This window comes from Falco biarmicus, chromosome 7 (genome assembly GCF_023638135.1).
Source record: "Falco biarmicus isolate bFalBia1 chromosome 7, bFalBia1.pri, whole genome shotgun sequence".
In the NCBI taxonomy this organism is placed as follows: domain Eukaryota; kingdom Metazoa; phylum Chordata; class Aves; order Falconiformes; family Falconidae; genus Falco; species Falco biarmicus.
Genome location: NC_079294.1, coordinates 58,175,058 through 58,202,596, shown reverse-complemented (window position 1 = coordinate 58,202,596; position 27,539 = coordinate 58,175,058). Strand labels below are relative to the sequence as shown.

The following is a 27,539-nucleotide window of genomic DNA, read 5'->3' as shown; positions in this document are numbered from 1 at the left end:
GCAGAGCTGCCCGCCGGTGGGCTGCGGCACTGGAAGCGCGGCCGGGCTCGGGCCCGGCGAGCCCCCAGGCGAGCGGCGGGCCGCGCTGTGCCGCTCCTGCGGGAAGGCCGCTCCGCCGCGGCAGCGGGCCGGCCGTGGGCCCTGCAGCCCACCGAGCGTCGCCATGGCAACGCATAAAGCCGCCTCGCGCGCCCCCTCCCCGCCCGCCGCAAGCCCCGTTCTCGCGAGACTTGGGCCGGCCCGGCGCGGCGAGGCCGAGGCGCTCCGGGCCTCTTTTCAAACCCAGCGGTAGCGGGGCCGCGGCCCGGCGACGAAATGGCGGAGAACGACAAGCCGGAGGCTGCGGCCGCCGCGCCGCAGTGCGGAGTGGAGGAGGCCGCCCCCGCCAACCCGCCGCCGCCGCCGCCACAACAACAGCAGCAGCAGCAACAGCCGCCGCCGCAACAACAGCCGCTACAACAGCCGCCACAGGATCAGGAGGCGGCGGCAGCAGCGACAGCGGCAGCAGCCGAGAGCGGCGGGGGCAGCGCTAATGGCGTCAAAATGTGTGTGCGGGGCCGGGGGGCGGTGCGGGGGCGCGGGGGGCGCGGGGGGCCCGCCTAGGCCGCGGTGGGGGAAGGCGGCCGGCCCTCTCCTCCCTCACGCCCCGCCGGGCTCCTCCCCCGCCGGGGGACGGGGCGGCCGCGGCCTGAGCGCGGAGCCGCCGCGGGGGGTGGCGGGGGAGACAGCCCCGGCCTCGGGCAGCTCCCGGCGGGCGCACGGAGCGGGCCGTGGCCCGGCCGCGGGGGAAGGCGGACGTTCTCGGTGGAGTGGCGGCCGCTGAGGGCAGGGCGGCTGCGGGCGGGGGGCCCGGGCTGAGGGGCGCTGCTCAGGCCGCCTCGCAGGGCGCGGGGCCGGTGTGGCCTACGCCGCGGCTGGCCGGGGTGACGGTGCCGCTGCTTACCGTCGGGTATGTTTTGTAAAGCCGTTGGACTAATCGCGGGAACGGTGAGGCAGCGCTGTAGTGAGCGACTCTTTAAAATCAAGCAAAAAGCCTGCATATGTGTGCAAACTTTTCTTCTGAATTGTAGCATTATCCTACGTGGAATGTGCAGACTGTGCCTTACCTAGCAGGTCTGAGAGGAACGTAGGGAAGGGGAGCAAGAAATACCAGCTCTAGAACAACACTGCAAATAACTTTTTTCTGTGTTTGGTCGTTCTTGATGTCAGGCTTCAAGGGTTATCGCTCTTCACACAGACTAGGTTTTGGCCTTGTAGCACTGGAATTTCAATATTGCTTCCAATGTCGTTTCAGACTTAGAGGAAAAATACACTTATGGTAGACTTACTGTTGCAGTACATCAAAGCTGCTGAGATCTGTGAAGTTTTGACTAAGCAGCCCCCGTCCGGTGCTGTTGTGTTTAAAGAAAAAAAAAAAACTAAAAAATGCACATGAGATCAAGTTCAGTATAAAGGTGGAGGAATAAAGGCGTACTTCCTGCCTTTACTTGACTTGCTGTGAAATTCAAATAGCTTACAATTTATAAATTTCACATTACCATGAAACAGCAATTTATTTTTCGTTCCCTGAGCCTGGCCCTCAGCTTCCAAACTATGCAAATTATAATTGAGTTTTCGCAGGGAGATTGCAACCCTTTTGCACCTTTGAGGCATATAACTTTTTATTGCCTTTTGGGGTTGCTACTGTTAAAATAATGACTTAATTTCGCTGTATCCCTTCTACTGTCAGTGATTTTGTTCTTTTCCCTCCAAAACCAACCACAAGCAAATGAAAAATCCCAGTCATTCTGGGTGGTAGACATTACAGCTTGAAGTTTGAAAATAATGCAGAGTTCTTGGTAACAGTTACAAATCTTATTCTTTCATATGTAGTTTCCAGTCTTCCCCAAAACATATGTACAACGGATTTAGCTGTCAGTGTGTAGGTGAAATATAATATTTTTAAAAAAGTATTTCAGTAACCATGTTTGCTTAGCACTCACATTAAATTGGAGGGGAGTCCTGGTCTCAACTTGCACAGTTCCCTAAGTTTATGGTACTGAGCTGTGGAACTGTTGTAACAAAGCTAAACTCAGCTGTGTGCTTTGGAGTTGTGTCGTGGACTTCTTGCGTTTCTATCTCTGCTGATCTTACGATTTGTATGGACACTTGTGAGCAGAGGAGTAGAAATCTGTTCTTAAAAAAACCCCAGATTTTAGGGCTTTCATGTTGATTTATCTTGTGCTTATTATTTTTTAGGCTTCTAGTTTTGTATATGGAAGCCTTGTCTTTTGTTTCCAAAACTTTATGGAAGTTCAAAGGTGTTACTTTTCAAAAGGTAAAAATTGCTCTTTCTAATCAATGGAGGACATGCTTTTTAAAAAGAAATTAATGTAGGCATGTCTCTTTCAACCCTAGAAATCTGCTAGTGTTTTCACAGGCTAATGTTAATTAAACATATAAAATGATTAGTTCATACAGAAGGTAAAGGGTAGAAATCACTGTTGTTTTTCCCCCAAGAAAATGTCCACTCACGGTTTCTGAGACTGTCTTCCCTGTAGTCTATAGGTGACTAATGTGACATCGCTTTGAATGTGTTATTTGATTAAAATTATTTTTTAATATTCAAGGAGAAGGGTAGGAGCTACATCCACAGAAGGATCTCTGCCTCCAGCTTGTTCGCTGGCTTGCGTTGGTTTTGACTCATATGAGAGTTTTGCAAGAAGGATTATTTATTTTAATTAATCCTGTATTTTTAGGAGACTGACTGTGATCCTCAGACCTAGGTGAAGTGTGTTCTTGTTTCCCAGATGTAAGTGTTTATGCTCACATCTTCTGTGGTCTCTACTGGTTTGTACAGCCAGGTCTTGTACAGCCTCTGGATTCTGTATGTGGAGACCTGGCTCTTCCTATGCACCACACTGAGCACCCAGGGGCTGTTTCATAATCCTTTAAGCAGGAAAGAGCTTAAAAGGCTAGAGAGAATCCATTGCTTTAATCCTAAAACTTAAGGAAGAACTCAGATTTTGCTAGGAATCTCATTGGGCAGGAGTTTTGCATTCACAAATGGGACTGGATTGGAAGGAGCTGAACTGACAGGAAAACCTGATACTCTGCTCTTTCCCTCTCCTCTCCCTCTGGCTCCCTCCAGTTCCCTGCATTGTTCCCTCCATTTCACTTCATTACACAGCCACACAGGAATTGTACTGCCACAACAGACAGGATGGTGTGGCAGAGGAATGATGCAGAGGGAAGCTGGAGGATGCTTGAACCAGATAACTTGTTGCTGACTTCATTTTAAATTTTACAAATATTTAGCCCAGAGGAGTGTCCATGCATTTCTCCGTTGCTAATCCTTTCTTAATCCACTAGTAAATGCAAGGACTGTGAAGTTCATATCATAGGAGTACTTTAAAATTGGGGAAAAAGTCGTGGGAGAAGTATGGATGTATTTGAATTTATTCCTCCCTGAAAAGTGCCCAAGCTTTAGTAGTAATATCTTCAGCTTCATGAAAGGCAATTTGTATGTGCTTTTGAGTGCCATTTATGTGTCATTTACTGCTTTGTTAATAACTGCAGAGAGCTGAAAATACTCATTGCAATCAAAATTGGTGATCTTGCCATACATTGTGGTTATAAAACTGAAATGCCTGTTTTGGCTAATTTTACACCAGAAACCTTTCAACCTGTCAAAATGAGATAAAAACTAAGCCTTCTGAAATGTGGGAAAAATTGTAAAGACAGTGATGTAATTTAAGAAGGTGGGTTCACAGTCGATCACTTTTGACAGTCCTGCAGGACATTTCCTTGTAATTGATCTAACTTTGGTGGCTAATGTGAAAATAAACATTGGTGTAAAAGTACTTTTAAAATTTCTGTGGTGGGTTGACCTTGACTGGACATCACGTGCCCACCAAGCCTCTATCACTCGCTTCCTCAGCAGAATGGGGCAGGGGGAGAAAATAAGATGGGGAAAACTCCCCGGACTTGTGGGTCAAGATAAAGACAGTTTAGTGAAGCAATAGCAAAAGCTGTGCAAGCAGAAATGAAGGAAAACAGAAGATGTTATTCTCTACTTCTCATCAGCAGGCAACGTCCACCCACTTTCCGGGAAGCAGGGCTTCAGTATGTGTAGCAGTTGCTCTCAAAGACAAACATAGTAAATAATGAATGGCCCCCCTTCCTTCTCCTTTCTTTTAGCTTTTATGTCTGAGCAGACATCATGTGGAATGGAATATCCCCTTGGTCAGCGTGGGTCAGCTGTCCTGGCTGTGTCCCCTCCCAAGATCCTGTCCACCCCCAGCCTATGTGGGGGTGGTGGTGGGAATGCTGGAGAGGCAGCCTTGGTGCTGGGCCAGCGCTGCTCAGCAGCAGCAACACACTGGTGTGTTCCCACCACCTTTCTGGCTACCAACACAAAGCACAGGGCTACAAGGGCTGCTGTGGGGCTCAGCCAGACCCAGTACAGTTTCTCATTAGCTGTGGTGAGATGTGAACTGGACATTGATGTATATCTCTTAAGTAGCACCTGTAAATGGATCATGTTTGTGTGGGTTTATCACTGAATTCTTTCAGTTCAGCAGTTCACTTTTTTAAACTAACAATTCAGGCACCTTGGTTCTCTGTTAGCATGCTAAATCACCTCGTGATAGTAACACTTTCAAGAGTGCTAAAGAGTTCTTGCTATTTCATCTCATTATCTTCAAAGTGTCTAGGTTTTTCAAAGTTGAGATTGGGGCTGCTTTAGGGGAAGCGAATTTTCCTGCATTTTCATCTAAAAATAAAAAGATTTTTAAAAGAGAACAGCTGCTGCTGCTGCTAAATTTTTGAAAGACTGAGGGCCAAAGTCTATTATGTTGTTGCTTCTAGTGGATAATACCTGGTGACTTAGTTAGTCTTAGATGGAGAGCATACCTTAATACAGCTATTTCTTATGCATTTAGCAGGTTTTCAAATTCCAGTAGCATTAAGCAGTGAAAGTGAAGGAGCATTTTTTGTTCTTAATTGAATTTTAATTTTTGTCTAAAAGCAGACTGGCACAAATTGTAAATAAAAATTATTTGTGTGGTGAATAAGATGTAATTTGATTTACAACCTATTAAACTTTTTATGTCTTACTACTATTACATTGAATGAAGTATACCAAGCTGTTAGTTAGGCTGTTTCAACTCTCACTTCTGTGGTGAATGTCATCTGAATTAGCCAAGTCTGATGTGAAAATTATTGAAGCACCAAAGCATGGGTGCTGTAGCTTATTTTTCAGCTGAGTCATTTGATATTTGTAGTTTCATAGTACCGTCTTGCTGAATCTTGACAAACATAATGGAAATGAGATGTAACTGAAGTGGAAAGATGTACTTTCTTTACTTAGAGTAGTGAGTAGATATACTATAACGTTATTTTTTGTTCTAGATAAAGCAAAAGTTTTTGAAATTAGACTGGTAACATGAATTTATTTTTCCTTATTTGAAAAGCAGTGTTTAACATCCTGGAAGTTCTAATAGCATAGGAGTTATACACACACACACACATACATATATATATGTATAGGGTGTGTGACACTCTACTGATCCAACACAAGACTAATTTTGTTTGGCCTTTTTTTTTTTTTAATGTAGGGATAATGATGAGACGGCAAAAGAAGAGAAAGCACCTGTGAAAGAGAAGTACATTGCAAAACCGAAGGCAATCCCTTCTCTTGGAAACAAGAATAGATTCCATCCCTATTCAAAGGACAAGAATGCAGGCACTGGAGAGAAGAAGACTATTAATCGTAATAGAGTTTTTATTAGCAACATCCCATATGACATGAAATGGCAAGCTATTAAAGATCTTATGAGAGAGAAAGGTAACTTATTCTTTATAATATACTTCACGGAGAAAGGGGTAGAACTTAAATGCAATGTGTATGTCCTTTGAGCCACACAGATTTGATTTGATGACTTTTTTTTTTTTTTTTTTGGCCTTTACTTGGTACATCTATCTCCCTTCCCCCTCTTTCATCTGAGACAATTGCATTGCAGGGTAGAATGGGTAAATGAAGTGCTTGCAATCTTCTGCCATTCTAGTGTGACAGTAGAGAGTATATGCATGACCTCATGACTTCTTAAAGAGATTGTGTTTCGTCTAGTTGTAGTCTTCGTAGATTTTTTTTTTCTTTTAAGGGCTATTGTATTTAAGCAACACATTTAGTGTGTTAACATGAATAATAAAGGATGTCTTTCAAAAGTTGTTTTGTATTTCTTTGGTGGAATCTGGCTGTGGTATTAACTTTGTCTGCATTGTCACTACTGCCATGACTGTTTGTCTGGAGATTTGTATTAAAAGCTTGTTATTATAGTTGCAGTTCTGCTAGAGTAATCTTAAAACCCTAAACATTTTCTTTTGAGTTTAGGGTAAAATAATACTAATACATGAATTCTGTAAAAAGTTAGTTCTGTGTTTTCCTTGAAAAAATGATTCTTCAAAAGTAATGCAAAGCACACTTGGCTTTTAGGCTGTGAAAAATGCCAAAACCCCCCTTCTGTAACTGCTGGTTTATCTGTTGTAAGGTGACGTGACTATTTGATTGGTTTATTTACTGAAACTTCCTACTTAGAAAGTGAGTGGCTTGCTGTGAAATATTTGATGTGTAAATTTGGTTATTATTGAAGGCAAACGTATGATTGAAGACATTCAGGTAGAAAGTCACCTTAAAACAGGTGTTGTGAGTAGGATGATAAATTTAACACTCTCCAGTGAACGTTGACGTTTCATTTGTTAGGTTAAGGGACTGTGTATATCTGAATTTGTTCACCAACTATATCATACTGGCCAAAACATGATTTGTAGTATGAATTAGGTTAAATATAGTTGTTTGTTCTTAGCTTTTTGAGAATGTGGCTGCTGCATATTTCTGAAAATTAGCTAAATTTTATATAGCCATTGACAGGAGGTACGCTGGTCTGGTTTTGATTGTTGGTGAATAATAGGTGCTTCTCTGTAGAGTTGTGCACAGGGGCACAGTAAAGAAAGATACTGGTGTTAAATGCATTGTCTCTTGGTATTTTCCCTTTGTATGTCTTATGTAGTTGGTGAGGTTACATACGTGGAGCTGTTTAAGGATGCTGAAGGAAAATCAAGGGTAAGTGCCGTGGGCAACAATCTGCTAGAGGTTTAAAAGTTCCTCAGCAGTTTTATTTTTGTATAATACCTGTACCAGTTATTGGGAAGTAAGTTTCATTTTTACACTGATTTTCATCAAGGTAGCCTTGAGGATTCTGTATTAGAAGTAGTCTGACACTTTGATGCAACTCACGCTAGCTGGCTGTAAAGGACAAAATACTTCTGTAAATGTTAACAAATGGCATTTACTTAATTCTTCTTGTTAGCCAACATCTTTGTTTTGGTACGAATCTGTTTCATATGAAGGACCTTCAATAAATCACTGATCTTATTTAAATTTTGTTAGTGTAGTATTCTCTTCTTGGGGCCAATGAGTATAAAATGTTAGCAAAGAATATACTGTTTGAAGTGCCTGATTTGACAGCTTTGCAGGGTTGGTACTCTAAACACTGGATTAATGTTATTTGCTTTCTTAAAACTAAATGGATGGAGATGGTTGGTAGCCAACAGAGTGCCAGCAATGAGGCACTAAGAGTGAAGATTGTTAAAGCTCTTTTGTCTTCTTAAAAATAGTCAAAAGTTTGACCAATAGTAGGTCCAAACCTGCAGCGAGAACACCAGCAATGCAGGTTTTGGTCTTAACTGAGGTTGTATCCATTGTTGTAAATGACTTTCTTTAATGCTTGTTAAAACTAAAACATGCTGTCAGCTTTGCTTTGCTTAAAGCAATCCTCAACTCTTTGCTTTATTAGGAGGATTCTGGTGCAGTCAATAAGGTTATTTTCTTACCAAGTAATTTCTCAATTATGCTAGTAATACTGAAGAGGTATGCAGACTCCTTGTTCATCGTACTGGTATACTTGATGTAGGTAGATGTGAATTTTGTAGTCACTGGACAGCTTTTAATGACACACTGAGTGTCTTGATTGGTTTTTGGTTAAGTTTTTGAGTTATTTTCTTTCCACCCTTTCCCCTCCACCTCCTCTCCCCAATTGTCCGTACATGGATCTGTGTGGCATTTTTCCAATTCTGGTTTGGCTCAAAGAGAATATAAGATAATGTATTCTCTTGCATTTGAAAGGTATGTATGTTGAGAAAGTAGGAGAAATTCAGATTGGCTACCAGTAAAGAGCATGTATTATGGATTTTGAAGCTGCAAATAACTTCAATAGTTATTTAACAGTGAGCTGGGATCTTTAACTGGAATCTTAAATGTTCTATTATATGTGCTGACTGACTGCTTTTTTTTTTCTCTTTACATATGATCACGAATCATGGATGTAGGGTTGTGGGTAAGTTTCTTTTTCTATGTGTGTTGAATCTTACGACTATACAAACATTCTGTTAATTTTAACATTGTAAACTTTATTTTAATACTCTAAATGTTTTGTTCTCTCTAAGTGTGGTTGAATTCAAAGATGAAGAATTTGTTAAGAAAGCATTAGAAACTATGAACAAATATGATCTTAGTGGAAGACCCCTGAATATTAAAGAGGTATGGTTATTGCTACTGCTTTTAACTTGAAATAGTGAAGATACTAGAACTACAGAGATGGCAGTACAGTGTTTTGAACATCTTAGCTGTGTAATTTCCAGTTTAATTTTTTAATGACATTTTCTTCGCGGGCTAAAGTCCTGTTGGCCTTGGTACTATGCCGAGTGAACTGACAAAAAGTGTGTCCTAAAGTCAAAATAATCTGTTTTTCTTTAAAACAACTTCATATTCTTACTTTAATGTCATTAAGTCTTTCTCAGCCTAAATGATTCTATGTTTACATTGCTTACCTGCTTCAAAATATGGCACAGAATGAGCTGAGTATCAGACTACCACTACATATGTGCAAAAATGGGGCTGGAAGTAGAGAACTTGTGCTGACTGGAAAGTGAAATTAATGTCAACATTTCTGTTGTAGTGTTGTAGTATATGATGGTGTCTGATGCCGTTCTTTTTGTCCTGTTACAACTTCAATAATAGTATTATTAAATAAAAAAAACCAACCCAACAACCTAATTAAATTAATTCAGTTCTTGGAAGAAGGTGCTAGACTGACAGTCCTTTAGATTGAAATCTTTTCTACTTGTCCATAGGCTAGGTACAGCATGTGAAGTGGCAGTGCACGCTTCCTCAACAAGTGCTTTGCCAATATGCCTCAACCCTCATCTGAAAGGACCCACCTCTAGAGGTGAGGGAATTAGGTCTCCATGCTCATTCAGTTCTTGATCCCTCTGACATGGACAAGGATATTAGTTGATAATTTTGATGGGTTTATGTAGAATTTCAAATCGTACTTTTTTGTTTGTTGCCAGTCCTTTTGTTGATGATTAAGTTGGCTTTATTTTTGCCCATCTTTCAGGATCCTGAAGGTGAACATGCTCGTAGGGCATTACAGCGTGTAGGAGGACAGTTTCCAGGAGGACATGGACCCGATGTGGCACCTGGAATAATGAATTTGCCACCTTCTATTCTCAATAATCCAAACATTCCTCCTGAGGTTATCAACAACTTGCAGGCAGGCAGGCTTGGGTCCACTATTTTTGTTGCTAATGTAAGTTTAATTTTTTTTTTATAACTGTAATATTTGATCTCTAGAAACCATCTTATGTTCATGCATAGTTCAGGTTTCATATAAAGAGGAAATGGGAAATTAGTTCACAATTAGTGTATTAAGCTAAAAATGTTGGCTATGTATACAGCTTATGGACATGAAAGATAAGTTAAACTCTTGAGGCTGACATACACTTTTAATTATTGCACAGTCATCTGTTGATTTGAAAAAATATTTTATACATCTTTCCACTATAAATTTATGGTTGCATTTTTTTTTAATTAAATGTATGCTTCAGTTTATCTTGCTAGTTACTTTAGACTAACAAACTGTTATATTGGAACTTTTAAAGTTCTTTATTTGCACAAAAGAACTATGGCTGCAAGAGGACTTACGGGAGTACAGCTGCTCTTGACAAGAACCAATCCATTTCTGAATGTTAATATGCTAATTAAAGTAAAATATGTGCATGTAGTGTAAATTGTTGCTTTTAGTTGACATTTTTTGACTTGATTGCAGTGTGTCTATATTAGAAAATCCCGGCTATTTACATATATCAAGCATTTTGTGAAGCTGAAGGGTTACAACAATGCAGAAAATCTCTTCCAAATGTACTGGCAGAACAGAAACATGCTCTGAAGTCACTAATGTATTTCTGTGTGTAAGCTTGACTTTAAAGTTGGGTGGAAGAAACTGAAGGAGGTATTCAGCATTGCTGGAACTGTGAAGCGTGCAGACATCAAAGAAGATAAAGATGGCAAGAGTCGAGGAATGGGAACAGTTACCTTTGAACAAGCGATTGAAGCTGTTCAAGCAATATGTATCCTTGGTTTTAAAAAATAGCTGGTCAAATACGGATTAGTCTTTAATAGCTTCTGATAGCGTCGTTTTGCAAATGGTACTTACTTGCCTTGTAACTAGTATGTAGGGACTAGAGTGTAATACTGTGCATATATGTTTTTGTTAGTGACTGAATTTACTGCTGGAGTCTAAAAAGGTGTTTCTGATAATGTTGAACAAGATTAAAATATGTGGGAATGTGATGTGTGAAACTGGCTTTTATATACATAACAGCTTGCATAGTTTCTGCTGGCCTTTGAATTGGCATTCTAAAGATTAACTAAGGAAAGGTAAGACTCCTAAAAATGGTACAGAAATAAAATAAGTTATTACAGTGAATCTTCTAAAATAGTTAAATTGTCTTCTGTAGTTGATTTCTTGACTTGAATTTCTTCAGCTATGTTCAATGGACAATTCCTGTTTGATAGACCCATGCATGTTAAAATGGTAAGTTGCTTACTTTCTACCTTACATGTCTCTTTCAAAACATTGAAAGGATCATATTATGACATCCTTGGTTTTTTTATCAGGATGACAAATCGATTCCTCATGAAGATTTCCGTGTTGCAGACAGCAAAACTTCACAATTACCTCGTGAGTTCACACTGTTTCTCCTCCTTGCACTTAATATATGTTGATACAGTCTTTTTGTTTGTAGTTTGTTTGTTAGTACTTTTGCTTACTGTGGTCTCTATGATACAGAGGAAAATCTTTTTCTTGTGTTACTTGTTTTTGTTTTCAAGGTGGTCTTGGTGGCATTGGTATGGGACTCGGACCAGGTGGACAGCCCATCAGTGCAACACAGTTGAGCATGGGTGGTGGAATGGGGACCGTGGGTCCAGGAGGTAAATCTGTGATCTTAAATTTTGACTTTTACAGAGCTTTAAGTTTAACATTATCATTTCTGTGTTTGGAAGAATGACATACTCTTGACAAAGCAAGCCTTGTGTAGTGTTCTTTTGAGATGTTAACTGCCTCTGCGTTTTTTTAAATCAATTAAGATCTTACCTGTCTTCTAAAGTGTTCGTCTTTTTGTTCTAAAGGTATGGGAATAGACGGTCCAGGATTTGGTGGAATGAATAGAATGGGAGGTGGTACGTATAGTCAAGTTCTTTGCATTAAGTATTTTTTTAATATTGTATAGAAAGCACCCTTCCTTATTTTACAGGACTTGCTGGATTTCGTGGAATTGAAGGAATGCCTAACATGGGAGGATTTGGAGTCAGCCGAATGGGAGGTAGGTGAACATTGTTCCTGTACACTTAGTAGTTTGCTAATATTGATTAAAAGCCCTTTCTTTTGGGATGGGTGATGTAGATGAGTTCAAGGGAAATACAGTCAGTGGCATGAGTAGAGGCATAGGAGCTGGTGTGGGAGTTAAGCATTTAGTAGGCGCCTCTGACTTGTGCCTTAAACCCACTTCTATTTAACCAACCAGCTGTGAAACGAGTGTTGTATAAACACCAGCTTAGATATATGTTAACAGAATATTTCTGGTGGTTTTTTTTGCTTTGTTCCCTACAGAAATGTTCCGTGGTGGAATGGGAGGAAATATGGACCGAGAATTTGGTCGTAGTGACATGGCATTGAACCGTGGGTTTGGAGATTCTTTTGGAAGGATGGGTATGGTAACTGTTAAATTTCCTGTGGCAAATTGCAACATACTGGGCGAGTTTTACTAGAAGAAGAAACTTGGTTTCACTGGGTCATCTTCGTCTGTTCCTTCTCCCCCGGTCATTACTATAAGGATGTAATCTGAGTATTCATTATAGTTGTTGCTTAGAGTGGAGGTTAAAGTGTGGGGCTTTTTCCAGTCTGTAAAATATATCCAAAAATAACAACTTAAGAAATGCATTTGGCTTCATACTGTTAACTTTGTGAGGTATTGAGTCTTTTGGGTATTAAAGTATACACTTCTGGTAATTGTGAAGAAGCTGCCCATGTACCACCTTTGTAACTTCCAGGAGCCTGCTTTTGCAAATGCATGCTGGAAAATTGTTTTTACGGCAAATAAGGTAGCATTGCATGGGAACAGTGAATTTTGGTGCCCTCTGTTTTCTTCCTGCTTTCTGAGCTCAAGCAGCTCGGAATGGGGTTTATTGGCCTTTCCTGTAACTGAGCCACTTTGTTTTGTTTATAGGTCATGTCTTGTTGGCAGAGTTCATCTTGTTACTTTTGGGTTCCCTCAAACAAGATACTTTTCTCTCTTAAGAGACCTGGGAGTGCCAACAGTTCTTGCCCTTTGTTACTATACTTTTACCTGGATGAATGCAGTATAGGAGACAGGTTTCCTTCCCCCTCCTTCACTGTAACTGTCTACTTGCAACATAGGATAAAATCTGTTTCTTAAGGGAAAATCCAAAGCCACTTCAGTTATAAATGTTCATGCAAGCAGTAGACTTCCAAGTCTTCTGGTAACACACATTGGTTTTGAAATGAATGACGTGGCCACTGTGAGAAACTGATGTGGGAGTCATTCATTCAGTAGATCCAGCAAGCTTCAACTTAAAACCAATCAGCAATCTTGACATCTAAATACTATTCTGAGAACCAAGATAAGAGTTTCCCAGCTTTTCCTTAAATAATGGAAGGAAATTGTAGGGTTTTACAAATACAATAGTTAATAGATAACATATTTAATCAGGGAAGACCCTAGTGTACTCCTGTTGCTATATTTATGTTAATGGCATCTTAAATGCTGTGAGTGCGTTTTGCGTTAGTATCCTGCCAGTTTCAATGAGGGCAACTTAAAGACAGTCTTTGATTGGGCTATGGCATCAATTAGTGAAAATGAGGATGTTTGATTTGCAACAGAATCATTGGAGTTGCTGTTTGAATAGCCAAAATTTTGAAGTATCCAAAAAATCAAAGGTTGTGTCATAGAGCATCTCTGAGTATATAATTTTTCATTGGTGAAAAGCCAGTGGGGGGAAACTACAGGTAAAGGATGTCTCTAAGGTCACAAACAGCTGAAATCTTGCTGATTAGGATTATTTGAGCTTTCAGGTTGTTTTTTGGGTTTTTTTTGAAGTGCATCTTAGACTGTTGGAGAGACTTTCGTTTTTCTTCTCTTTGAAAGAGCAGGTGTAGCAAACAACTAAGGTTTTCTAGCTCTGGAAAACCAGCAATTTTTGTTCTTTACAATTCTTTTTAAGGGCAAAACCCAGTCATGTTGACAGAAGTCTCAAAATTTGACTTGGTGTTTCATTGCAAGACCGTCTCTGGCCTAATGAACAAGTAATAAGATCATCGTCATATGCAAACCATTGGCTGAAGCACTGGGAGTAATCCTGCTGGTGTTGAAAGAGGGTAGTTTTTTTTAAACAGGCTAGTCCATATTTTTTGAGGTCTTGGTATAGCTATGACAGCATGTTGTCTGGAGACAAATATTTCCCACAAGAGACTGGCAGGGAGCAATTGTTGCTGTTTTGAACCGTGTGGAGAAAACAAATCTAATGGAAGACTCAGGATGACCTTTTTTAGATACTAAAATGATGGTATCTAGCCAAAAGATGACAGTTACAGATCTGTTTTCCCATAAGTAAAAACTGAGCTGTTTCTTCTAGGTGTGAAAATCAAGCAAGAAAAATGCAGCTGACAGTTGCACTCTGTTCTGCAGTGACAGGAATGTAGTTCTTTTGAGTTTCTACAATTCTAGAAGCTCCCTTGGGATTATTTTCCTGAATATTAGCACTTCAATGAAAAGAACTATTTTTACCTCACTCTAGAATCAGTCTCTGATACCATTCTGGAGATTCCACAGTTCTGCAAACAGCTTTTGTTAAGCATTGATCCCCTTTCTTTCTCCTTTCTCCCCACTAAATTCCATCAATTCATCTTCATCTGCAGTAAAGACATTGGGAGAGCTGCTTCTCACTTTTGCACTGGTTTCCTAAAAATGGGAGAAACTAGGTCATTTCTGTACTATGAAGTTCAAATAAGATGAACCCTTCAGTTTGGAGGCTGTTCTTCCCAATGTGGGAAATGGCTCATTTAGTTTTAAGATATATGTGCTGCTGACAGACTGTCAGAGGGGGAGAAAAGCTAGAAATAAGTAAGAGTAGCTTAAATCCTATAATAGAGAAGGAGGAACTTTCCTATTTAATTTAAATAATAAAGGCACAGTTTCAAGTGTTCTGTAGAAAAGAATTGCCGGGTAACGTTGAGCTCAGCGTGTGCTTTGTTGTCACTAACTGGTGGTTTCAGCATATATCACTTTGTTATTTTTTTTCCTGTTTAGGTGGTGCAATGATTGGTGTTTTTGCAGGAGGAATGGGAGCGCCTAGCATGGGCCCAGTAAGATCTGGAATGAGTAGGTTAACTTGTTTCAATAGAATGTAAATGCATAGGCAATGTAATGATATGGTGTATGTGTAATTGTATCAGGGAATTTAGTTGTGGTGTAGTGTCTTGCCAGTGTTGGAAGAAGTAGAATTCTGTTGCATGTGACTGCAAGTCTGATAGTCTTTAAAGCTGTTTTGTTGAGGTAAAAGTTCAGAGGAAAACTTGCTAATAGTCTTTCCCTGAATCTTCGTTTTGAAATGGTTTTAACTTCTGGCTTGGGGGGAGAAGTGATTCAAGTAAACTTGCGTTCCAGAAAAAAGACAAATAGGCACAGTTATTTTTGTGAACTTCATGAAGCTGAACTTCAGTAATCTTTCATAACTGAAATAAAAAATCAGCCTTGAATTTCAGATTATCGCTCAGTTTAATTTTGTGCAAGGCTCCAGTACTAATTTTGTATTACAGCAAACGTCTGAGTTCCTCAGGCTAGAGCAGATGAGAAACTAAAAATCTCACTAGTGGCAATCTTGAGAGGCATAAGGCTTAAAGAGAACGTCCCTCATGAATGATCTTGATAGTTACGCTTTACATTAATTTTTAATTATGAATCTAGACAGGTTTATAATAGGATATTTGAATGCCATTGATGTTAGATCTTTATATATAATATACATTAATATATTTCGTTGTGTGTGTCATAGGAAAGTCCATGCTCTTCACAGTACTTGAAGTAGCATCTGTTCTCTGCCAAATACGCTTTCGCTAGAAGATTGTGTCATTAAGTGTGGGTACAGCTGCACTAAGTAAAGCTGAATGTGAATGCAGGAAGCAAAATGAACAAGCATATATGGTCAAGTTATTTGTGTCTTGACATTGTTGCAGTTATTTACTTGATCTCTTTTTGGTACAGGTTACCAGGATTTTATTAATAAAACCGGACAGCCTTTAAATGTGAATGCTTTACTTGTGTTCACCGTTTTACTACCTTAGTGTGACTAATAGCTTGGTGCAGTTTGGTTTTTACTTTTATTTCAGAACTGACACTTTGTATCTTCCAATACTAGCCATGCTACTAGATAAATCACTGCGCATGTATGAAGCTATGTTTTATATTAAAGCAGTTTTATTAAAGTTATTTTCCTGACACAAAATAATTTTTTAAATTATTTTTTTTAAATACTTGCATGTTTATTACTAAAAAGATTTTTGTTTTATCCTCCTTTTCTTCCTCTGTGTAGGTGGTGGAATGGGTGGTATGAACAGTATGGCTGGAGGAATGGGAGTGGATCGGATGAGTTCTGGTTTTGATCGAATGGGACCAGCTATGGGTGGAGGCCTGGAAAGGAACATTGATATTGATCGAGGATTTGTGCCTGGCCCGATAGGAGGTGGCATGAGAGAAAGATTAGGCTCTAAAGGCAACCAGATATTTGTGAGAAATGTAAGCATCTGAATACGTAGAAACATGAGCTTATTTTTTGTGCATGTTTGATTACATGCTCTTTGTCTCTTTGTAATATTTTGTTATCAATAATGCTTTTTTATTCTAGCTTCCTTTTGACTTGACCTGGCAGAAGCTAAAGGAGAAATTCAGCCAATGTGGTATGTATATGAATGAATCTTAACCCTGCTCAGCTTCATCGACTTTGTGTTTTATATGGTGTTTATTAGATAAGGACAGGAAGACAACGTTGTTGCCTTATCGTGAAGAAGAATCTGGCTAGCTTAGTCCTTCTTACTTCCCCCAGTTTTCCTGAGTTATATAAATAATGTTTAGGCATGACATAACACACGAGCCCAAGGTACAGTATGGGCTCTGGTGGCTCTGAGCGCACATCTGCTATAAACCTTTAACCCGTTCTACTTACTAATTACTCTTTGAGCTTTTTCTTTTTTGAAGCAGGTATTATGTATCCACTGGCCAAAACAGAGTATATAATGTAGCATTTATTTTTAGACAAATGCATGCAGGGACCTGGGCCGTCCAGGTTATGCATTGCTTCCAGAAGTGGTGCTGCATCAAATCAAGAGTTAGCAATTTTGCCAAAGTGGCAGATTGTTTTTTATTCAAATAGATGATCCCGATTAGCATATTTGCAGGCTGTACTGCTTCCTCTTTATGTTAAGAAATAAAGGCCCTTTTTATATAAGATAAAGGATTGCTACAAATATCCAATAATTCTTTTGATTTAATTCAGAAAAGCTGTTTTTTCACAGAAGTATATGAAAAATGAAACTTGGATGTAGAAATATGATTATTTTGTTTTGAAAACATACTTTTAGAATGGAAAGCTTTAACTGAATTACAGGATGGCTTTTCTTATTTTGGAGAGACAGAAAAGACAAAACATACTAAGACAGTCTTCATACAGCTGTTTACAGATTTGATATACGTTAGAACTTGCAGTTCAATTATGAAGAATTTTCAGGTGTTCACATGTTTTTGTAGCTGGAGGATACAACAAAACAGGTTCTCTTTTTTTTTTTTTTCTTTTTTCTTAAGTCTTAACTGCCTGGGCAACTTTCAGATAGTTCAGAATTATTATTTTTTCATGATCTCCTTGGCAACTAACAGATGTAATAATTATGTTGAATTGTTTTTAAGAATTATAAGCACAAATATAAGCAACAGATTGTATTCACACCAGTATTGTAAGGAAATATAAAGACTGTCTCTATGTTCAGTTTCTTTCAGTGAAAGGCTGGTCTTCTATGATATTTAAAAATAAAAAAACTATGTATTTTAGGGGAAAGTTTATTGTTCCTAGTGGTATCTGGGGGCTTGGAATTGGTGTGCTACAACATACCATAAACAAAAACTCATTAGCTTCCAGGCATTGGACATTCTCTGAGGTACCAAGACATCTAGATAAAAATGTTGCCTCATGAGTTGAGTGTCCCATCTCAAGAAAATGTTTCGGGGAATTTAATAGTACATGCTACTTGCCACCAGTCCTAGCCTGGTAACTTTACTGTTTTCAAGTCTTTTAATTTTGCCGTGCAGCTTCTTTACAAAATCGCTTGATTGTTGTGAATGCTTGATAATGTTGTGGTGAACATGGTGGACTGGATTGAACTGTAATTCAGTTAACACCTGATGGTAGTTACACTTCTGGCAGTCGGTAGAATGCAACACAAAACTTGCCCTTAGTGTTATAGGGCACTTTGTTTCAAGTTTGAGGTCAAGTACAGGCATACTTTCATCTTACGCTAGGGTGAAAGAAGGATTTGAAGTAGTGGATCTTAATTTGGATTCTTCACTGCTGTTTTGACCTGTGTCACCTTCCCTGAATAAGTGAATATACCATCAGTCTGAAAGTGCTGATTTCATACGTCCCCTTAGATTATATTTTAAAATGGTTGTTTTTGTGACTTCTGATGAGTTCTTTAAGTTGTTAGTGCACTGAAGACTTGAAATAACTGCTGTTTAACTTATTTATTCAGGTCATGTAATGTTTGCAGAAATAAAAATGGAGAATGGAAAATCAAAGGGCTGTGGAACAGTCAGATTTGACTCACCAGAATCTGCTGAAAAGGCCTGTAGGATAATGAACGGCATAAAAATCAGTGGCAGAGAAATTGATGTACGCTTGGATCGCAATGCATAATTTAAAACTGTGTTCAGGAACATTCCTATGTCTGTTTAGCTTCTCTTATCCTAGTAAGTCATTTTTAGTAACATTGTATGCTTACAAAAACTGTAAAAAGGAACTTTTAAATCCCACCAGCCTTTAACAGTATAGTGTTTAATATACTGTGATACTTGTTAACTGAATCTTACTATGTTTGGTTTTTAAAGACAATTTGCCTGATTTTTGTTGTTTTTTTTTAGAGGCACTGAGCACCTGCAGGTCCCTGTAGACCGTGGAAGCTTTGGATGCTCAGCGCCTTTGGAAAATTAGGCCAAGTGTCTCTAGTCATTCAGTTTAAATGAATGGTTATACTGTTTTTAATAAAATAAGCCATTTTCTCTGTTAATCTCAAGATTGCATAGTGGGATTTGTTTAGTGTTTTCTGATTTTTATTTTTTTCCCCCTCAGCGTGTATCAACATTGTAATGTAAAAACTAGATGTCTTTTTTCAGAATTTTGGTTTTATATGTGCGTTGTAGTCATACTGTAATTCTTGACTCTAAAAGAAAGGGCTCCAATTAGGCTGTGATGTTTTCGTTCTACTTAATATTACTGTAATGACATGACTTAGTTCTGTAAATAAGATTTAGAGCCCAATGGGAGTTTTGATTTTTTTTTTTTATTATTTTGACTAAATGAAGAAACCAGTCTTTCTCTCCTGCTTTTTATTTTTTTCATCAGTATAATAACTGATTAAAACTAGTTACCACAGACCCTTGTAGGATTGTTGCCTATGATGCCAAGTTCATATAAAATTGCTAAAACAGTAAATACTAAGTACAGTACAAGACAAATTCCTCCCAACTTTTTATCTATTTTCCAGCCATTCAGATGAACTGCCAGAAAAATAAAACCAACAGAACAGATAAGAGAAATGGCTGTGTATGTCAAACCACTGCTGTTCACTTCTATGGGTCCTGATGTATTTATGAAGGCAGTTTTTATAAACCAGGGTATTCCCAAACAGAGCATATCAAATACATTGGATCCTACAATGTTAGACATAGCCATATCTCCATTTCCTGTAAAAGAAGAAGTACAAATAAGTCTGCTTAATTGTATTATACGAAGCTGCTAAACTGTTTTGGAGGAACAGGCTGTCAGCCTTCAGTTTCTTACAGAGCACCCTTTTCAGACTTTGCATTGAAAGAATTATAGTCACGATTCTACAGAATATGGTTTTGGGTACCACAAGCATTAAAATAAATAATATAAAAAAGGTCTCCCTAAATCACCAGCATCTGCACAGTTGCACTTAAGATAAGCTAGACAGGCTATTATAAAATCCAGTCAAGTTGAAAATACCAAGACCTACAGTTCTGTTTTGCAGTAAAACTAACACTTGATCAACAACAAAACAAACTAGAATACTTCTCTGAGATACTGAGAGGTTTTTAAAAGTCTGAGCCACAGCTGCTTCAGGTAAGCTATTTATTTATTATTAGTAAATTAAGCTCTAGAATTCGGAGCAAAACTTTTGAAGTTACTCCTTGAATTTCTGGAAATGTTGACTAGAATTCTTTTTTTCTTGGTACCTTTTAAAGACATGCATTGGAATGAGCCTGAATACTAAAATCTTTACCTTTTCGAGCCACCAGCACGCTTGCAACTGTATCTGGTACACTTGTTCCTGCTGCTAGTAATGTGAGACCCATTACTGACTCTGGAATTCCCAGTGTTTCACCTGCAGTTGATAAATAACGGTAGAAAATGCAAGTATGTTTTTAGTGTAAGTTTCATCTGAAGAAGTTGTTTTGGACTTTGTTTGCTGGAGAAAGGATTAGTAATCATACAGTCATTTCAAAAGGAATGTGTCAGCTAACTCAACTAAATATGAAGTGACTGAACCATGAAATAGTTAAAAAAAAGAACAACAACAAAGAAAGAAGTCCTTGTTCTTCAGTCAAATAGAAAAAGAATTGTAGTATAGTAACTGTCTTTAAGTTCCTCAAAGACCTGCATGGAATGTCTCCAGTGGTCAAGACAATAGCAATTATTAATTTTCTTGTTTCAGATACAGTAGAAGTTTAAATACCTAACAATTTACTTTTTTTTTTCTTTTTTTTTTTTTTCCTTGTAGAAAATATAATAATGTCTTCTATGTTTTTGGGCATCTCATTGTTAGTGCTCAAAGCTCATGAAGCAATAACTATAACCACCCTCTTTAAAGGTAGGGGGGAATAAAGCACATGAATTTACTTGGGGAGGAGGGTCATTGGGATCATTACTACAGTACTGTCTCTACATGGCCTTACCATTTCACTCCAGTTAGAAAGTTCTTTTGTTGGATTTTGAAGAATCAAAATGCAGAATTTTTATATGACTTTTAAGTGCAAGTAATCTTTTAGAAGTGTGAGTTTCTTCAGGTAAATACTGGTTTAAATTAATAAAAGTTTAATTGTTACTGAAACAGCAGCTTATTTTTCCCCACTTGTTTTTTAGCCTTACATGTCCTGTAAGCGTATTAATTTCTCACTTAAAATGCAGGGATTCAGATCTTCAAAACTGTTTTAGCAGCTGTACCATTCAAAAGCATCGATACGCTGAAGTATTTGATACCTCTATTCAAACTATTAAGTTACTAGTTTTTCTTAAACTTTTTTGTTCACTAAAAAGTACCTTAATATTTTTTTTTTTAAATCTGAATTCTTACTTGCAATATTTGAACACTAATAAGAACAGTTTTCTTAAAGTAAGAGGCAGTGCTCTGTAAACTTAGGTCAGCAATGCTTGCCTAATACATACCAGCTTAGTCTAGATCAGCCCAGTAAATTTATGTTTGAAACTATTTGTTGGTTCAGAGGGACTAACATGTTCCTGTTGCAGAATTTGTACTGGTATTTATTCTTCCATCACTGCTAATGTAAGAGACTTGTAGGATGAGGGACTGACAAGATCAGCTTTTATAAACCATTCAGGCTGGAAAATAATAGGGTCACGCCAAGCAAACCAAGGTGAATACAGCCTTATGTACCCAACGGTAGTTTCTAGCCCTCTGAAGGTTGTAAGAAAGAATTTAAACTCAGGTGAATCTAATTTTTCTGTTATTAGATAGATTTATTTCCATTTAATGTGTAGTTGTTTTTGGGTTTTGTTTTGGGTTTGGTTTTTTTTTTTTTTTTTTCTGGCAACTGACCATAAAAGAGAGAATGGTCTTATTTTTCTAGCCTTTAGTTAATTTTGTGCATTGGTAGCAGTATCCTGCTGTAAGTAGTCAAATTTTCTTTGCTAGCAACAAAAAGGTGTACTAAGTTAGGTTTGTTCTTGACCATCAAAATTTAGTCCCCAGCTATGCTACCGTCATGACATTCTGATAGGCTGTATATGCAATGATAGAATCTTTGAGTCAACCTTCATGAAAGAACCTGGACTTGAATGTAATGTGTGTGTAACTTTTAGCATTTTAACGTGTAAATAGAACATATTTGACATAGAAGTAGTGGGCCAAAGACCCCATATTGCTTGTGATGGCTCTTCAAATTGGACTAACACTAATACACTGTTTGAATCTCCAGTGTACCTGCTTTCATATGAATTAGTGGTTTGTCTAGTAGAACAGCCATAACTTTCATTTGAATCCCGTTTCAAAGGCTTCTAGCATTCAGACAGTAAACCCTTGCCCTTTAGTTACAAGTGGAAAATTATTTGGCCAAGGAGTGAACCTGGTGGGTGTTTTATCCAGTGACCTACTAGTAATTTCTCAAAGGTTTATCAAACGTGTAGGTCTGTTTCTGCACTGAACAAGGAGTTATTCATTGAACTTAAGTTGAAAACGAGTTTAGGGTGCTGAACTAGCAGAACACTTGAGTAGGATTAGTGAGCTATAATGTGGAAATGGCAAGCTTTGTAACATTTTGTTCTTGTTTAGAGATTTGTTTTCTGCTTGTTCTTAAAATGAAAAACTGGATTTTTTTTTCAGGCTGACTGGAGAAACAGTGAAATGAGGAGACTTTTAGTACCTTAAGATATTTTTAAGAGAATGTTTTTACACAGAAGTTCATACCCCTTCTGTCACTTAAATGCAATTCTTTCACTGCTTCACTTTATGATGCACAATTGTAAGAGGTATACATATACACACCCCAAGAATGTTTAATAAACGCATGATGCTGTAGTTGAAATAAAATAGGGCAAAAATTTGGGAGGCTTTTTTGGCAGTTAATGCAAAATCTCTTACTGTAGTGTTCGAGAAGAATGTAGGTATAGAGATAATGAATCTTCTGCAGAACCCTGAACTTTAAATTTCAGTCTTGGTGGATTCCATGTTTGTCTGACTTCAGCTTGACTAGTTTATTGCTGTGTATCTGACAGTATCACTTCTTGAAGCAGTTTAATGAAACTTTTTTTTAATATAGGCTGGGTTTTGTAGCTATGTAAACATTCATGTGATGGTAAGCAGTCTGAAGCAGCTAAACTCTGAATGGTTTTCTTTAGATGGAAGAAGGTGGCAAACTAAGCAGTCAAACATAAGTTTTTATTGGTTTTGTTTGCTGTGTTTTTTACAGCAAAGTATGTGTTGCTAAACTGACTGTTAATTGTGGAAGGGAAAACTCTTTGCAGGGAGAAAACTTTTTTCAGTGATTCTAGACTAGTTGATTCTGTATAGCAGCAGCACTTTAGGTACCTACCTGCTATTGTTACCATCCATACAAGAACGTAAGTTATTGCAGAAATCCATGCTGCTGAAATTAAAAATGTCACCATGAACCAGTTCCTCCAAAACTGTCTTCTGCAATCTGGTATAGTCAAGTAGAATAGTGTAATAATAGGAAGGGATAACACCCACAAAATTCTCTTCATGTCTGCTTCAGGCATGGTGAAGACACTTGGATGATCTGTTGAAGAAAAAGTAACAATTTTAAATTGTAGCATTAAGTTTGAATCCATAGCTTACAGGCATATTACTGGCCTCTGCTTGTGAGAATACTGGGAAAAGGTAAAAAATACTTCGAAGTTCTAGCTGTAGTCTTACCCAGTATCTACATCACACTGGACAAAACTCTGAAATGTTTTACTACCATGTCACTATAGGAGAGAAATAATGTGGATGAAAAGCAAACTTTTCTGTAAAGGTTTACATAAATTTTTACCAAGAGTAAGTACCAACTGCTGTTTTTCGCCTAAGTAAAGAGGAATCTGATGATCTGTGGCTACATCATAGCTATTCCTCTACTTCTGATATGCATATTTTTGGCTACAGACCTGCCATTGTCGTAAGAGAATAGTATACATTAGTACTGTACCGATGTGTCTTTCAGCTGCATGTTACAAGCAGTGTTGCTGGGAAGTTTCATATGTGCATTGCAAAGGCTGATGGAAGTCTGCTGTTACAACTGACACAATGAGCAACCTTCCTAGCATTCCTCTAGCAGCTAACTTCATATAAATACTCCCACTCTGATTTTGCTTGATGTTATATTCCAGGGAAGAATCATTTAATTAAATACTATGCTGGAGGTTTTTTGTGAACAAAATCTTAGTGTATCAGAATCTGCTTTTATTAGTACTAATGCAGACAGGCATGCGGAGCGCCAGAGACAACTGTAATAACACTTATACCTGCAGAGATTTTATCAAGCCCATGCAAGCTTGTTGAAAGTTGGGAATAGTTCAGCTCGTCCTGAAAAATTCCACTATCTGTTCTCGACTGTTGACAAATCAGAGGTCCGCTCTCTTCCCTCCATCCAACCAGTGGCTGCTGCTCAGCGTTCTCTTCCATAGCTTTTGTAAAACATGTACAGCAGGGACTGAACTTTTTCATGAGGTATTGGTTGATTTTAATGTCAAAACATAGTACCAGAATATAGCACCCGTATGTCAATAATAAGGATGCACTTTCATACCTAGAATGAAAAAATAGATTTTACATAACATGTAATATAAAGATACCCTCTGACTCTCTGAACTTGCTAAAATGGCTGTTGTAAGGAGAGGGAGAAAATTTGCATGAGTAGCAAAAGGAAAACACACAAAAGCATATATTTGCAGTTGTATGGCTGGTGTTATGGAAGTTCATGAGTGTCCCCATGTCTTTCAGGAGTTTGATTAATACCCCTCCCCTGCTTAATCTTCTTTGTGTATTTGTATAGCTGCATGTTTTCCAGGGTATCTTACTGATGTTTGCAAAATTGAGACTTCATATGATAGAGAGGGATAGTATGTGCTATTTTGAGTTCAAAACTTCAGAGATCCGGTGCTGGACCTGAGTTGTTGAGGCAACAGGAGTTTCGGTGTTGATGGAAGAGTTAAAACATCAGAAGCTCATGATCCGCTGCTTCCGGTAGACAAATGTTTTTCTTAACAGTGATGCTATCAAAAGAAAGGCTCAAAAGGAGTAACCTATGAAGACTAATTGCTGTGGCAGAACAGTTACAGAAATTGTGAAGTCTGTACAGACAAACCTATGCAGATCAAACTTCATAAGTATGCAGGGTTTGAATGTTTAGTTAATAATCTTTTACAAGCATTGTGACTTTCTGTTTTTTGAAACCCACAGGATGTTTATTTCTGTTAGTGAATGGCAGTTCAGGCTACTTGAAGTTCGGGGTTTTTTTTTCAAAATGCTGTCTCACTAATCTCCAGTCAACATGAATTCGACACTACTTGTGCTCTTACCAGTAAATTCTGTTGTCAGATATCATCGCAAGGACCGCCGCTACGCTAATTGTATATGCCAGACAGTCTCTAAACAGCGGCCAACAGGATAGCCTCGAAACCTGCAGATCACAGATTCATTTACTTTTCTTAAACTTGTCTGTAATACTTTCACTAAGTGCTGTAAATGCTGCATCAATATGTTGTTTCTATATTATGTAAAAATTTAAGATTCTTAGGAATGACTTGAGTATGATATTTAACAAGGTAGTGTTTTTAAAAACTTTCATAGCAAGTTATCTTAACTGATTACATGCTGGTTTTGCTACTAAATAATAAACTTGGCAGTTGTCATAGTAAGTCTCTCTTGGCTTTTGTTGGTAAATGAGAAAGGATAACCATTGGCTCTTAGGAGCAGAACTATCAAAGTTGATACATACCACGCTGGAAAACAGCCCGCAAGCTGCAGAAATACCAAGAAGATTATAGATTGCTGATCCAAGGATGGTGCTGACGCCGATATCTCCCTTTGTCACGAAGACTCCTATAAGGAAAATGACTCCCTGGTATGTTTCAGTTTGGCATGCAAGGAAAAGAATTCTAGATTCTGAGGAATCAAAACATATGTCTCTTACCTAGAAAAGCAGTGACAAGCTCTGGAGCAGAGCTTCCAGCAGCCATAAAAGTTGCTCCAGCAACATCCTGAGAGAGGCCAAGGCCTGAGGATAGAGCAAAATAATTGCTTAAAAGAAGAATAAAATAACTTAAAGTAGTCTGTACCCTTTACTTGCATTAGTGTATAATGTTAGAAGCTACTGCAGTTTAATAGAATGAAGTTTGCTTACTTTCATACAGTTAATACATTTATTTGAAATTGGTAAAATAATACATTGAGAACACAGCCTCATTTATTGGGCTAATTTATTTCTAACTTTATTACAGAAATCAGTGTAAATACCAGAAAAGTACTGATAATACAAGAGACTTGGGCATGATCTTGAAACGTAAAATAGGCATATGTGTGCAGGCTTTATCTGTTTTATATGGGTAATAATTGTGGGGAGAGTCCTTGGACTCTGGTGTGATATTGCTACATGATCCATGTCAAGTCTATCTATCTTCCAGGGAAATCCATGCTACTGTGTCTTCAGAAATACTAGTTAAATTCAAGCCAGTGCTACGATCTTAAAATCAAATTTTCACTTCGTACGGACAGTATAAGAGCCTGTGTCTTGCTTGAGTGAAATGAAATTTTTGTTCTGGTAAGTTGACTGTTTCTGAAATGTAACCAACATTGTGGATTGAGTTCTGCCCGCTGAGCACAGGGGTGTGTGGCTAACTGTGGAAAAAAGTCTGACAAATGCTTATTTATCATCAATAAAATACAGCTGTACAGCAGTGTTTAAGCTTACATTTTCTGTAAGTGTTCTGGTCTGGAAAATGTTTTCCAGTGTTCAGGGATAAGTTTCCCTGGGGTGGGTTGTTTTTTTTTTAATTCTTGGCAATGAAATACTGAACTCTCAGCCAAGACCATCTCTTTCAGTGATAGTTCAGAGGAATTATTACAGGTTTGTTAGACTACTTAGGACAGTTGTATCCGTGGTATTCCTTCCCCCTCCTGCATCCTGCCTTTAATATGTAAACAGTAGGTCATCCTGCTCCTTGCTGACTACTTAGAGAAATACAGGAACTGGCAATGTACTTAATTCCCATGTTTTTAATATAGGGAGAGTTTTGGTTTCTTGGTTTGGTTCCCTTCCCTCCCTGTTGTGGTTTTTCCCTTTTGCCGGCAGCCTGGACGCATTGTTGCTCACCCCAGAGTCGCCCATCAGCTCAGGTAATCCCGAGGAAGGTTTACCATTTTCCTCCAGGCACAAGGAAAGCAAATTTTAAACGACTGCCTGTGCAAAGTCTAATCAGAGTATGGATTTTTTTCAATCCCTATCAACATATTGTATCAAATTAAATATTGTATTGGTAGGTCTATGCACGGACACTGAAACTTACGTAGTTTTGCCCGCGGAGCACTTGTAACTTGGAAGCTTTTTAAAAAGAGACTGTTCTACAAAGAGGTGCTTAGTTTTGCAGGGAAAAGACGGGGGATGTTCACTTACATTCGCTGATGATCTCTAGGGAGGGTAGGAAGTAATCGTCGCACACGATGGACACGGCCAGAAACATGTAAAGGATAATTAAGAAATAGATAACGATCCCTCCATCCTTCCTCTCCTGCGGTGTAAAAAATCCTTCAGGAAACTCCGATGAAGGAAGGACGCAGCCGGTCCCGTTTGCTGAAAATTGCGCGCAAAGGTGTTACGCCCCGCAGCGCCCACCTGCCGGGGGCCTGCAGCCCAGCCCTCCCCGCGCACCGAGGGCCCGCGCCGGCGGCAGGGCTGTGGCAGCGCGGGCGAGTGCGGCGGGCCCGGGCGGGGGTCCGGCAGCAGCGCCCCCCGCTCCCTACCTGCGTCTGCGGCCAGGCGCTGGGCGCGCGCGGCGCGCGGCAGGGACAGCAGGGACAGCAGCAGCGGCAGTAGCAGCGCCCGCATCGCGGCGGCTCCCA

General features: G+C 38.9%; 2 protein-coding genes and 1 long non-coding RNA gene across 3 annotated transcripts; 2 read left to right on the top strand and 1 right to left on the bottom strand.

Annotated features, from left to right (window-relative positions):
- Nucleotides 1-218: 218 nt before the first annotated feature.
- MYEF2 (myelin expression factor 2) lies at nt 219-25,335 on the top strand. Its single transcript, XM_056347688.1, has 17 exons — nt 219-545; nt 5,598-5,827; nt 7,050-7,102; nt 8,368-8,375; nt 8,485-8,578; nt 9,438-9,629; nt 10,296-10,449; nt 10,867-10,916; nt 11,000-11,063; nt 11,213-11,314; nt 11,513-11,563; nt 11,638-11,706; nt 11,994-12,092; nt 14,710-14,781; nt 15,992-16,194; nt 16,304-16,355; nt 18,198-25,335. The coding sequence occupies exons 1-17, from the start codon at nt 316-318 to the stop codon at nt 18,359-18,361; spliced, it is 1,887 nt and encodes a 628-aa protein (XP_056203663.1). The 5' UTR covers nt 219-315; the 3' UTR covers nt 18,362-25,335.
- On the bottom strand, nt 19,081-27,539 carry SLC24A5 (solute carrier family 24 member 5). Its single transcript, XM_056347690.1, has 9 exons — nt 27,441-27,539; nt 27,094-27,270; nt 25,615-25,698; nt 25,420-25,523; nt 25,001-25,101; nt 23,945-24,228; nt 23,014-23,220; nt 19,968-20,069; nt 19,081-19,407 (listed from the first exon to the last, which is right to left on the bottom strand). Exons 1-9 carry the CDS (start codon nt 27,523-27,525, stop codon nt 19,085-19,087), a joined length of 1,467 nt encoding a protein of 488 aa, XP_056203665.1. The 5' UTR covers nt 27,526-27,539; the 3' UTR covers nt 19,081-19,084.
- On the top strand, nt 25,440-26,380 carry LOC130153199 (uncharacterized). Its single transcript, XR_008823260.1, has 2 exons — nt 25,440-25,545; nt 26,105-26,380. It is a non-coding gene; the product is annotated as an uncharacterized LOC130153199 (long non-coding RNA).